The sequence below is a fragment of the Schistosoma mansoni genome, chromosome 4 (assembly GCF_000237925.1).
Source record: "Schistosoma mansoni strain Puerto Rico chromosome 4, complete genome".
NCBI classification, from domain to species: Eukaryota; Metazoa; Platyhelminthes; class Trematoda; order Strigeidida; family Schistosomatidae; genus Schistosoma; species Schistosoma mansoni.
The window spans coordinates 23,340,101-23,355,280 of NC_031498.1; the positions used below are offsets into that span (position 1 = coordinate 23,340,101).

Below are 15,180 nucleotides of genomic sequence, written 5' to 3' on the forward strand. Positions count from 1 at the left end.
TAATTTATACTAAATGACTACTAATTTTTAAAGCGATAGATTGAAGCCATATATCAACGGATTAGTTGTCTATTTAAAAGAAGAAAACAATCGATAAAATGTGTTGTTTGCATTCATAATTAATTATATAATAAACAAAACAAATTATGAAACCAAATAGATCCAATACATGACGTATACATGAAGTATATCAAAATAACAACAGATCAAACTTTTAGATAACCTATGAAAATAAGGCGGTAATCAAAAAGAAAAACAAAAAAATACAAATGAGTACATATACAAATGATACAGTACAAAATGCAATCAAATGAACAAAATACCATTATTATCAGACTAGAGAGGAGGGGGGAGGGGAGCAAGAAGAAGAAGAAGGAGGGTTAATAGTAGTAGTATACAAATAACATATTTTTGTATGTATATATATATATATATAGTTACAATAAAGTATTACAGGTTAAAGCAATTAACCATATGAAGATAAATTTGTTGAAAGACATTTTCAATAAACAAAAAGAATAGCAATATTAGAAGTTATCATCAGTTTCTGGTTAGCGAGTTGGTTTTCTATGGGATGGGGTCGCTAACCTCATCATACCCAACCCTCCTCCCCTTTACCCGGGCTTAGAATTTATATACTAATTATGAAGTTGAAATCTTTCCATTAGAATGGTGTAAACATGTATTATGATTATTATTATTATTATTTCGATTAGGTTTAGTTGATCTTAATAAATTATTACGTCTATTTTCCATAGTTACAATAATAAAATGATTAATAAATGTAATACTCATTAATATACTTAAACATAATACACTAATATTATGTACACATGAATATCGCCAAAATAATGCTTGATGATGAAGCATAGCAACTAAAGCTGGTATTAATAATTGACCAAAATATATTGATAATTGAATAGAATATGAATTAGAAAAAAATAAATTTGTAGTTAAATGTATAGTCATTAATGTATCCGTATAAGAAGATGATAAACCAATACCAATACCAAAACAAAAACTTCCAATTAACCATGTTATATATGGATGAGATAATGAATTTATGTTTAATTGAGATAATGATGATGATGATGTTGTGGAACATCTTCCAATTGACATTGATAAATATGTTAATGCAATAGAACTAATTATACAAATAAAACATCCACATAATTGTATGCTAGTAATGATGATTGAAGATTTTGTATTCCTAGAGGAAAGCAAAAGAGTAAACAAATGGATACGTTTACTAAATGTTTGGATAATGGGAACTAGCAGTGTGAAATGTACTTACTTACGTCTGTTACCCCTCGTGGAGGGGCATAGGCCGCTCACCAGCATTCTCCATTCAACTCTGTCCTGGGCAATCATTTCCAGTTCTTTCCACTTTGATGTGAACCGCAAAACAAGAAGCCTTAACAAATTACGGAAGCTATTTTTGGGGACGTTAATTCATTTAATTCAAAGCTTGTAAAACTGTAACATTTACTTTTGCCCCTAGCCTAATCTACAGATCATAAGCTTTCGTTTGATGTATAATTCACTGCCATAGCATTTTCTGTTCTAAAGCTATTGTAATTTAGACGTAATCTTTTGTACCCTATTTTCTACTATAATCCCCCAGTTTTGGACATAATTGTATTTTCCTAATTATTGTACGTTGTGGTCAGCTTATTCATCTATTTATTCATGTAACCTTTCACCCTAATCTGAATTGGGAATTCGAGTGCTAGATCGGGGTTGGAATAAAGTGATTACCGTTCCAGCTGTCTTTGTCTTCTCTCTCTCTCTCTCGTGCTTGCCAGGCAATCAGGGATAGAATAGTTCTCGTCTCTCTACCCCCACTTCGAACTCACGCATATTAGCCTCAAAGGTTAAGCCAGTCAGCCTACCGGGTCAAGGTCTTAATCTACATTACACAGGTCATACTCGGCACAAAGTGGGTAGAAAGATTCAAGGACGTAACACACTTGTTATTCATCCTTTTCATATCTGCTTCTATTTCCCAAAGTAATGTGTTCTTTGGCCTTCCTCTTTTCCGCTTCCCTTCTGGATTCCAAATTAGGGATTGCCTTGTAATGCACCTTGGTGATTTCCTTAATGTATGTCCTATCCACTTCCAACATCTTTTCCTAATTTCATCTTCAGCTGGAAGCTGGTTTGTCCTCTCCCACAGAAGACTGTTGCTGATAGTATCCGGCCAGTGAATGTTGAGTATTTTGCGTAGACAACTGTTTATAAATACTTGTACGTTCTTGACGATGGATGTAGTAGTTCTTCACGTTTCAACTCCCTACAGTAGGACTGACTGTGTTGATGTTCGTATTAAAGATTCTCACTTTGAATTTAGTTGACAGTTGTTTTGAGTTTCATATGTTCTTCAATTGTAAAAATGATGCCCTTGCTTTGCCAATCCTCGCCTTTACATCTGCATCCGATCCTCCTTGTTTATCAACGATGCTTCCCAGGTACGAGAATGTTTCCACCTCTTCCAGAGTTTCGCCATCAAGTGTGATTGGGTTGGTGTTCTCCATGTTGTATTTGAGAATCTTGCTTTTTCCTTTGTGAAATGTAGAATATTTATTTTGTTCTAATTTAAACTAGTCGGTTAAATGTACCTACATATTAGTGTTAATGTTGATATTATCATCAAATGAAAACTGATCAAATTTAGTCTTGAATATTAGTAACGGGAAAATGCAACCCCTTGGCACATATGATAAAACTTTTGATGGAGTTGTGTTCTTTTAGCTGAGTTGTCTAATTGTGAAGATATCATCATCTTTTGAGACAGCAACATCAACAAAGCTTTTAATGGAAGTGAGGTATTTGAAATCTTTCCTCACATACGAATACTAGTTGTCCTGTTAACCTTGCATCTGATTGGTTGTTACCACTTGGCATTGTCCAGAATCGAAAACATGTACATACTGGCGGAACAAATATCGACAGTTAGTCGAATTCAAGGTCAACAGAACAAGCTGCTATTCTCATGGGAAGAGGGATATTTCAGATAGTTTACTTTTACTCGAAGTTTTTTCTGGTGTTATCGAGGTAGATGATGATAGCTTTACGATTAAAACACTCAACTCATAGGGCATAACCACAGTATAATTATTATTCTGAGCTACAAATCTCACAATCCAGTAACAACGAGGACATTAATAATAGAAAGTGGTTAGACTTGTTTTACGAAGTATCTGGAGTTTAAAGAATTTATGTATTCCAGGATCTACATTTAAAGCCAGATGGACTCGTTCTTGATGAAAACAAAAACTAAGCTTTGGATTGGGTTCTATTTTTTTAAATACATCGTAGAAACGACTTAACTAACTAAATAATCCTTTCCATTTTGTGTGTATTATACATGCCCCCAAATGCCCTGGTACGGCCGAGAGTGGGGAGAGTCTACTCTCCCTCTCGAAATGCTCTCACATAGCCTCTGCCAGGGAAGTCCTACTCACTGCCTTCTCGTGGCATTACTGTTGTTTACGAAAGTGAGAGGACGAAAAGCGAATGTCCGGCGCTTTAACCGGGTTGGTGGACACGGAGGGTCCACCTAGGGGAGTTGGAAAACCCTGATTCCAAACCAATGGTGCACATGGGCTCCAGTATCCTGATGGAACGAATGGCGGACGAACCTGTCATTGGTCAACAGCTACTATGGGACTGCATCTCCTCACGATGCTCCATTGCCTTGTGGATCAGACCTTTTGGTCAAAGGCTCGGGGTGTGGCCCCCTAAGAAAACCACCTGCTTCGGTTTGGGCACCCGGGCAGTATCACAGCCCACACACACAAATAGTGTGGCGCATATGTACCTGGTGCCCTTTTGTACCAATATATATGTGTTTAAATAAATAATAATTTTGTATTATACATATCTACTGTTAAAACCCCAATACAAGCAGATAAAATTGAATTTGTGAAACATTCATTAGTAAATAAAATAACAACCATTAAATTGCAGCTCGATATAATTACGTTCATGTCCAACCCGGTTCTGATTTGAGGATTAGTCGAGTGAAGTAAATTGTCCAAAGAATATTAAGTAACAATAGTAGCTGGGTTGTATAAAGGGGGATCATAACAGACCAGTGAACTAACAGAAGTATGTATTAGGATGAATCTGACCAATGGTAATCATATTTAACTTCTCTGAACAAAGTACGAGAGATGTTAAATACATAGGTGCTGTTTATCACAACTTTGATGCGTAAATTAAATATCACCATTTTCTCTGTATTCATCACAATCTGTTTGTTTCTAGCTAAATGCCAATAGAGTATCATCACAGTTGTGTTTAATTGTGATTGCTTACTTACCTACACTTCACCAAAGGGATTCATTTAAAATAAACTATAGGAAGCTATATTTAGGTCATTTTTCGTTATCTACTATCACTCACTAATTACTATTTAACATGAATGTATCAAATTATATGAAAAAATAACTTACTTTGCATAATTACGACGATGTTTTCTAGTTGAATATATACCCTTAGATAATAGCTGACTGTTTGAAATACCCGGTAAATTATCTTGTATATCTGGCCATTTTTTATTGATTATTAGTAAACGAACTAAAAAGCCAACAAGATTACCAAGCCAAAATAAACTGGTCACAATTATTGCTAATGTCTTGTTAAAAGAAATAAAGAAATTGAATTGAGTGTACCGATGCTTGATATTAAGTTACATGAAGAACATTAACAAAATAAAGATATCAGCGGCCCAGTAACTATATGCATATTGTGTATACATTATAATGAGTTGCACTGATTGGGTTTATATATGGGCTAAAAGCTTTTCAGCTATGTGATCAGGATGGTTGAGTTGAATGCTTACTTACACCATAGAGCTACAATCCAATATGATTCAACAACCACAAATATAATAATTTAAGAGAGGTCGAGTAAATAAACCTTTACCAGATAACATAATAAGTTACATTACATATTATAATTTGTAGATGACAACTAATTATAACCACGCATCAACTAAGTACAGATTTGTATACTTGGCTTTAAGTCATACTCGAAAATGTGAAGGCTAGTGATACCATCTGATTTTTCCAAAAAAAAAGTAGATGGAATAGAGTTCAAACTTATTGTAGCATTTGGACTATCGCTTCAGAACCAATATTTCACTTTTCTTTTATGTTCTTAACTAGTTCGACAGTAGATAATTGATGGTTTCAATAGATATCCTGTTAAAATAATAATGATTTATGCTTTAGGAATAGTTTTAGGAGAAAAATTTCCGAGATTAAATCAAATTCATAAGGTACTAAAAATTAGTAGTCATAATAATTTTTTCTGTTACGTGGGGGGGATAGGTAAGTGAATCAAGTTTATAATTAAGGATGGATAGTGGCTAGCAGTGGAATACAGGATGCGCGTTTCGTCCTATTTGGGACTCGTCAGCTGGATATACCTGCATCTCAGAGTTGATGTTCACTCTGGGACTCAAAACCAGTACCTTTCTCTTCAAACGCCATCACATTATCCACTCAGCTACTGAGTCCTGATAGCCACTTGCTTGTGCAATGGGGTGAAGTTTAAATTCACTAAGTATTGTTTGTTTGAATCTTCCCATCGATGTTTTGGGACTGCAACTGGTCAGTCTCTAATTGGTATATGTGCATACTATGCGTATTGCCTCAGGACTCAGTGGCCGAGTGGATAACGCGATGGCGTTTGAAGCGAACAGTACTGGGTTCGAGTCCCAGAGTGAACATCAATTCTGAGATGAAGGTACATCCAGCTGACAAGTCCCAAATAGGACGAAACGCGCGTCCTGGATTCCACTGCTAGCCACTATCCATCTTTGCTTACCATGCTTTTGAATTTAGGCTATATTGAGACAATACACACAGTATGCACATATGCCAATTAGAGACTGACCAGTTGCAGTCGTAAAACATCAATGGGAAGATTCAAACAAACAATACTAAGTGAAAGTTTTTAATTGTTAAAATGAATGCAAGACCATAACCGTTAACAAGAAAAACATTTTTTTGTACAATGAAATAACATGTATGTAAGCAGGAAATAAATGAAATAACTCTGTAGGCTACTCGGTTGTCAACACATTAAGATCTATCTGACAAGCTTAATTCTTGGTCATTATATCATTTTGTGAAAGTATAAATGACGACATCTATAATGTGTTGACCATAACACAATAATGTATACATAGTTCAATGATATTCAACAAGTTTCAGACCATTTTGGGGGAAACTAACAGGTATTATTATTAACTCATTACGCGGTACAGATCTGTATATCCTGCCTCAAGACATATTTTAAATCTGAGGGCTTATTATTATTTATTTATTTAAACACATTAATATTGGTACAAGGAAGCACCAGATACATATGCGCCATACAAATCTCATTCAATTTGCTTGAGGGCTGTGATACTGCCCAGGCGCCCAAACTGAAACAGGTGGTTTTCTTAGGGGGCCACACCCGGAGCCTTTGACCTGAAGGTCTGATCTACAAGGTAGTGGAGCATCGTGAGGAGATGCAGTCCCATGGTAGCCGGTGATCAACGATTGATTCATACGCCATTTGTTCCCTCAGGATACTGGAGCCCATGTACACCATTGGTTTGGAATCAGGGTTTTCCAACTACCCTAGGTGGACCTTACGTGTCCACCAACCCGGTTAAAGCGCCGGACATTCGCTTTTCGTCCTCTCAATTTCGTAAACAATAGTAATGCCACGAGAAGGCGGTGAGTAGGACTTCCCTTGCAAAGGCTATGTGCGCATGGCCATGTGAGAGCATTTGGAGAGGGAGAGCGGACTCTCCCCACTCTCGGCCGTACCAGGGCATTTGGGGGCAATCTGAGGGCTGGTGATACCACACTCAAACCGAAATAAGTGTATATGGGTTGGGATCTACAAGTTGGTGATTGAAATTTAAACAATTTAATCCTTAAACTACAGTTCATAGTACAAAATCTCTGATTGAATAAAAACAAAAAAATTTAATAGTTAAAAGCGTGAGTCGATTGAAGCTAGAACACCATGGAAAACCTAGAAGCACTGGACGGCCGTTTCGTCCTATTGTGGGACTCCTCAGCAGTGAGCATCCACGACCCCGCCCCGCGAGATTCGAACCCAGGATCTACCAGCCTCGTGCCAGAGTACTTAACCGATAGACCACTGAGCCGGCTATGAAAATACTAAATCTCCACAAAACCCCTTCTGATAGTAAAGAAATTTAATCTATATTTGAATTTTGTGTTTTAATCCCTATGCTAAGTCATATTAATGTGTCAAATTGTCAATATAATATGGTAATCTAAGACAGAAAGTTAATGATAGTTGATAAGTTCACACACTTGAAATAACACTAAATAGATTAAATAAAAAAATGCTTGAATGTCAATTAGCAAACAACACAAGTACATGTAAGCAGAGCTTTGATTCCTACTTGGCATATGAAGTATTAGAAATTATTGATTTCTTTACAGTAAATAATCCAAACTGAGAAAAGGGAAATGAAAGTTTTATTTTATTTATTTAAACACATAAATATTGGTACAAGGAAGCACCAGATGTATATGCGCCGCACAAATCTTATTTGATTTGTGTGAGGGCTGTGATACTGCCCAGGTGCCCGAACTGAAGCAGATGGTTTTCTTAGGGGGCCACACCCCGAGCCTTTGACCTGAAGGTCTAACCCACAGGGCAGTGGAGCATCGTAAGGAGATGCAGTCCCATGGTAACCGGTGACCAACGATTGATTCATACGCCATTTGTTCCCTCAGGATACTGGAGCCCATGTGCACCATTGGTTTGGAATAGGGGTTTTCCAACTCCCCTAGGTGGACTCGCCGTGTCCACCAAAATGAAAGTTACAAAATAATAAATCACTAGTTAAACTTGAAACTCAATAACAAGTGTATTTCATATAAAATAAAAAAATTTCAATGGACAACAATATATAGTTATATGAAAAATACTTACTGGAGACCAAAGAAGATAACGTATAGTGAGACTAGCAACAAAGCCAGCATATGTTGTTTCCAAACCACTGTTTAAAAACACAGATAATAACAGCCAAAAATTTGACGGCCATTGAATTCTTGGCCAATGAGTTTCAAATACAGAACAGTCAATCATAGAAGAAGTAGCAGAGGTATTATTATTATCAACAATATTAGGATTTAATACTGCCATCGATTTAGACATTGAATAACCAGATATATTATTTCCTGAAGATGATTTAATTAATGAATTTTTCAGAATAACACTATCATCATTCAACTCAGAATCGGAATGACAAACTAGCTCATCGTTGTTATCGACGAAATGACTTCGATTCCATAGTTCATCTGAATCCGACTCACTGTCGTCTTCATCTTATGTAAAAATAAAAAAAGAGTGAGATATTCAATGGCTGTTATTATCAGGATTATTATATAGATATTAATCGTATATCTCTCAACCAAAACATTGCAGTGTCTTCTGGAAAATGAATCAGTCGTAATTAACGAAGAGCCTGGTACTAACTTGGGTTAGCTCGGATCACCACACCATATTGGTATGGCAAGAAAAAACTAACAGAATAAAGAAATCGGAGTACTGTAGTGACAGTGATAATGAGATAAACTAAAAAGAAGGAATAAAAACGGTATATATGAAGAAATACTGGAATTCAAGATCTACAGTATGATAAGAAGTGAATGTTCCTAGAGCATTGTGACCGAATACAAGCAACATAACTGAAAGTCTCTAACCGCTGATTGCGGTTATTGTACGGCCACCAACTAGATGATCTGAATTTATCAACATGGCTCAAACTAACAGTTAGTGAACAGATAACATGTTTTGGTGAGCATAGTCATAAAACTTTACTAGCTATCTTGATATCGTTGGACAAAGTAAACGTGAATAAATTGCAGCTTCTAAAGTAGAAAAAACTTTAAATCCCTCCCGGCTATTTTTCTACATTTCGAGATAATGGATAGTTTGATATACGTAGCATACCCAAGCCATTTTAGTTAATATTTGCTTTCGAAAACCTTAGCAGTCACAAAACTTTTGCAACTTACAATGAATTAAACCACTTAGAATACATATATATTCAGTTAAATAGTAGTGATGTTTTATAGTGCTAGTAAAATCGAGATGTCACTATCAAATTCTAGTCGGTATTAACATATAAAATCAGGTTAACAGTTATGATCTGACAGTCATTTCACAAACATCTAAATGTAATTTTCTACCCTACCTGATCTTCCAAGTAATCTTGATTTGAGACCTTCTTCAGAATGATTTTCATTATTATCAGGATCTGATCGTTGCATCATACTTGGTGATGAAAGTTTGCCAGTGGAAATGAGCTCGAAATTATTATCATCTATGATCTTGAGACCAAAGTAACGAATAAATATCGATTCACACCAACTTGTTAGTGGAATTGTCAACAGCCAAAGTATCATTGATATAATACTTAATAGTAGATAAACTTTTTGAACTGATTCTACCGGATGTTGAAACGGTAATAGGAGATTACGATGAGATTTATCCAATGAGTGTTCAGCGATACGATGATGATGATATTTACGATTTGTTGAATTGATAACTACAATAATGTCGTTTGACTGTAATACAGATGGAAATTTACTAAATGTGAATTGAGTAGAAGAATTATTAGTTATTAACCCAACTTCATCGGTAATATTATATATGCCAAGTATTACTTTATTGTTAGTTATCGGTTTAGATGCATTAGATATATCAATATCTTTTGTTGAATTCACATTATTAATGAAGATTTCATTAGATTTATGGTCTTTAACAATTGTAGAGTTATGTGGAAATCCTGTTGAAACATTGTTCAAGTGAAGCGAAAGATGGCTAAAGGAAGAATTTGGAGAAATTTTAGAGATAGTATCATTATTATTTGATTGTTTGGTAGAATTTAAATTCGTGATGTTCATCAACATATTGGTAATGGTAGTAGTAGACTGGTTTTGAACTACAAGATTTCGAAGTTCATTTGGATTAACGACAGAGGTTAGTGGTTTATGGGTGGATGGATCGTCGTCTAATTTTTCAATTTGACGCTCTTCAGTAAGTTTCTTCATTTTAGACGCTGCTTTGCTACCATCCGCAGATGAACTATCTTGATTTAAATGTTTAGCATCATTGACTGACGGCTTTTTCTTGGTTGTAGGTTTGATAATAGCCGAAGAAGAGTTCACTGTAATGTTGTGTGGTGTTTCATTTATATTGATTTCATTTGTTAACGTAAAATTAGGTAGGATTATATTTAAATTATGAGGTTGATCAGTAGATATTTTATGATGATTAATATCCATAGTGGTTTGAGGTGTTGTTTGCAGATCAAAATTAGATTCATTCAGTGGTGGGGTACTAACTGTAATTTGTCGTGGCATACGAATAACTGGAGAAATTTTATTGTTTTTACTAATCCCAGTACTACTACTCTCAACAAATTTAATGGGATTTACATTAGATATGTTTGAGATGAAGTTATGATTACGTGAATGTTGTGGTTCATTCAGTTTAGTACTAGGATGAACAACTAATGATGTAATAGAATTTAAATTTGGCTCAATAAATAGAAGATATGGAGTAAATACACAACCCAATAAGAAAACAGTTGTTAAATATTGTGGCACAATGTGGAGTCGGTGTTTTACACTCTCACGATGATAAACACATCCTGAAAAATGATAAATTACAAAACAAAAAAGTGTTTCAAAACTTAATGTTGAATTACTTTTAAAGAAGATTTCTACATTAAACAGTCGCTACTTCAGTAGGCTTATTCATTGAAGGTGTAGTTTTTATCCAATACACAATTACAACATATTTAGGCAACGCCGAATTAGATGGCCGATTCAGAAGCAACTATGAGTTTGATGCCTGCAATCTATGTTTAGAGATAAAATATTTCACTATGTGACTTAGTGAATGTTTCAGTCACTCACTTTAATCATGAGTCAGTCACTTATTTTCCCACAGTAACAGGATAAACGACATATTTAGAGTTAGTCCTATTATTACTGGCTACAAATTTTGAATGATCAGGAATATAAATGAAATATCAAGATGAAGAATAGAATGCTAATTGATTGATAATGAGAGGTGATACATTGCCCCCAAATGCCCTGGTACGACCGAGAGTGGGGAGAGTACGCTCTCCCTCTCCAAATGCTCTCATATGGCCACGCGTATATAGCCTCTGACAGGGAAGTCCTACTCATTGCCTTCTCGTGGCATTACTGTTGTTTACGAAATTGAGAGGACGAAAAGCGAATGTCCGGCGTTTTAACCGGGTTGGTGAACACAACGAGCCCACCTAGGGTAGTTGGAAAACCCCTATTCCAAACCAATGGTGCACATGGGCTCCAGTATCCTGAGGGAACAAATGGCGTATGAACCAATCGTTGGTCACCGGTTACCATGGGACTGCATCTCCTTACGATGCTCCACTACCTTGTAGATCAGACCTTCAGGTCAAAGGCTCCGGGTGTGGCCCCCTAAGAAAACCACCTGTTTCAGTTTGGGCACCTGTACAGTATCACAGCCCTCACACAAATCAAATGAGATTTGTGTGGTGCATATATATCTGGTGCTTCCTTGTACCAATATTTATGTGTTCAAATAAACAAATAAATAAGATACATTGCTCAAAATACTGAATTTACTGTAAATCAGTTCCCAAAATGATTGGCAATCAAAAATACTGGAAAACTTATAAAGTAATCATAATTGTATTTTGCTTTCTTGTTTTACAAACACAAGTATGAAATGAACAAAACTTTTTTTTTAAAAATTACACAAAGTGCAACTAATCAGCACAAATTAATATTCGAAGGTCATTGAGTAGTCATTAAATTCACGACTTTAAGTATTGATTAGGCCGCCTTTTTCATATTAGGTTTTCTCAATAAATTCAAAAAACATTACTAACTGAATCATTTTAAGTTTTGATTGTGGAAATTCTGAGGTTATACAATATATTTCTCTGCATTACTTGTAGAATCAGTGCTACATTCAAGATGAGGAACCTAAGTTGGATCTTTAGTGCTGTTAGGATCCTAAGTGCTTCTCAACCCTGACCTTATTTCAGTCTTCGTATGGCGAGTTAAGCTACGAGATACTTTAGTAAAACGTCGACATAAAGACCAATTTTAGGCTTGTAAAGTAGAATTTGAGTCACGAGTTTGATGGGACAACCGTTAGTACTATTTGACTGTCTACATTGGGACAGAAGAACTAGGGTTATAACTCATACACTAGTGATTGAAAGTCAAAGGCTTTCACCAGTCAACAAAGGACAATAATAGTCATATGTTAAGTTAAATTGTCAGTGCCAGGCACCAGTGAGTAGGGTTTGTTTTGCTTTTGAACATGTCTACATTTTCTGGATCATGAGTAGTTATTTAGCATTGGAAAAGTCGGACGGTGAACTATATTGGTGCAGTACATCGGTTGAGTGAGGTTAAATGAGAGAGCTACGATTTGACCTTACTTTAAAACTAACATTTCAGAGGAGTATAAACAATTAGAAAAGTGTTCGATCAAATCTTACTTGTATATCTGCTATTCCAGATGACTAAAAAGTAATTATTATCAATTGTTTTCTAGCGTTGCTATTACCGTTTAAATACATTTTTAGAGATTTTTCAAATATACCCTTAGTTTCGCCTGTAGATAAGATGTAATGATTATTATGCTAAGATAAAATGTCGGCCGAAAACAAGATTTGCATGAATATTTTTTTGTTACCTTGTAAGGAAATTGTTACAAATAAACCTTGAAGAAAAAACACTGCCAGCATCCACCAAAGATGTTTAACGAAAATAATAAGACCATTGGATATCACTAGGCCGAAAAGTCCAACACTTAGTAAATCACTTGGTTTAGTAGAACCTTCTGAATCCAATAATAAACAGCTAACTATCCATCCACCAATACACCCGACGGCCTTCGATGTGAAAACAAGAGCTGTTTCATCCTCTCGTGAGCCAGCCAACTTTTCCAGATATAGAATACTTGGTCCTATGAGTCCTGTTGAAAGACCCTGAGGCAATTGCCAAAAAGAAATAGGAAACTTACGACCAATAAGAAAACAGAAGTGAAAATTGTTTTCCTCATACACTTGATGACTGTGCACCTATCCGGTACGGAATCGCGCCTTATCCTAGCTGTCCTAGATGACGGCATCAGCAGTAGTAGGTTAAAAAACCTTTGGAGTTCTTAAAGTACTGTCGACTGATGAAAAGTAGTTTGGATGTATTGACAGAACCACAATCAAGTAATCTGAATGGAGAGGAGGAAGAAAGTTTAGGTTATTACATCTGCCAACCATATTTTTTTCGGAAATTGAGAGAAATGAACAAAATCAAGAAAATATGACTTGTTTTTTTTAGGGAAGCAATTACATCCTCTATTCAATCATGTCGTTTCCGAACTTTACATATAGTGTTGTGAATTACACATTTTATTTAAAAAACAAAAAAACTATTAATACTACGTAGAGGAAATCCCGGATATTCTACACATAAAAAGATATACATGACATGAAATGTCCGTATGACATTTGTATGTGAAAAAACTAGTCCAGAAAACGATGAAATTACCTGAACATTTTAATTCAAGAGAATGAAAAAATGTCGACGAATTTCATTTGCATTTCTGAATTCGAATTTAGATTGTATGAAGAGTCCAATGAAGTGATATTTTGAAGATTTGTGGTCAAATTTGCTGTTAATACAATTGCTAACTTCTCCGTAACACAAACAGATAAACAGAGATTGACAGTGGCTAGCAGTGGAATCCAGGGTGCGGGTTTCGTTTTCTTTAGCACTTGCATCCCGGGGTCGATGTTCACTCCGGGACTCGAACCCAGCTGGCAAGTCCCAAATAGGACGAAACATGCGTCCTGAATTCCACTACTAGCCACCATCTATCTCTGCTGATAATGCTTGTGACTTAAGCAATATCGAGGCAATCCGCAAGGGCTGCACATATGCCAATATGATACTGATCAATTACAGCCCTAAACAGCAATGGGAAGACTCAAACAACTAATACGAAGTGAATCAGACAGACAAACGTTTAACCATCAGGTTTGAGGTCGAAGTTACCATACATCCCAACCGAAATACTAATTTCTAGGTGGGATTTGAATACATGATGTTACTTATCCAGGTATATTGAAAGTTATGTCAAGTTCGGTACATATGACAATATGATTAGAACGAATAATAAATTAGAAATATTTTTCATTCATGATAACGATGTTTGCTGGTCCAGGAGTTGGTTGAAGGAAATTTAGGGGAGAAATTAAAGCACGGCATCGGTCGTTGCAGTCAAACTGTGTATTTGAACCCTGTAGATTGCCTAGTCAAGGTTTGTGCGGTAACCGCAACCAGTGATTCGAGGGCTTTGTATGAAATGGCTCAATTATTTACAGCAGTTTACAAATCTCCAACTGCACTTGTAAATACGTGTTTTTAAAAAGCATGAAACATTATTTTTTGAAAAAATTTCTACTTTCAACACCGATTTTTCAAATTTTTATTTTGACTCAACTTAGTGTTCAAGTGTAGGATCGTGTATTATTTTGAGTAACAATAGAGGATAATTGTAGGTTGCCAACACATAATCATAGGTGCTTCTAAAGCACTTTCCGTGCATGTTGTAACAAACAGCTGAGGAATACTGGGTAAACATGGTAGATAAGTTGCTGAGGTAGTGAATTTTCATCGACTGGGCTGGTTAGGACGTACTATGTGTACCTAGCCACCGCCTACTTTGATAAGCAGTGTTGGTCGGTGAGGAAGTAGGTTGGGAGGTAGGTTTGAACTAATCAAGACATGGAGTCACTTCATGAAGTCATTGACAACTGAGGCGTACAAGCATGTGCAGACCACTTGGGGACCAAGTAATCATTATAACTATAGTCTGGAGACATTATGTAATACAGCTTACATTCGATCACTCTTTGTCTTTCTTTGGATCCCACGTTTCAAAATTATTTCACACCTTTTCCCCATGAACTCATTTTTTCATTTTACCTATACCCATTCTTCTATACTACCATAGGATTTGTCTTCATGATTTCATCGCTCTTTAGCGATATCGTGAGGCGAACTGAGTCGATATAAAAGTGCTAGGTTTCGCTTC

General features: G+C 35.8%; 1 protein-coding gene across 1 annotated transcript; it reads right to left on the reverse strand.

Moving 5' to 3' along the window:
- Positions 1-642: 642 nt before the first annotated feature.
- On the reverse strand, positions 643-13,215 carry Smp_180790 (hypothetical protein; the record flags this gene model as incomplete). Its single annotated transcript, XM_018797252.1, has 6 exons — positions 643-1,210; positions 4,458-4,639; positions 7,978-8,372; positions 9,245-10,705; positions 12,778-13,072; positions 13,108-13,215. 6 exons carry the CDS (start codon positions 13,213-13,215, stop codon positions 643-645), a joined length of 3,009 nt encoding a protein of 1,002 aa, XP_018652313.1.
- Between the last annotated feature and the right edge of the window lie 1,965 nt (positions 13,216-15,180).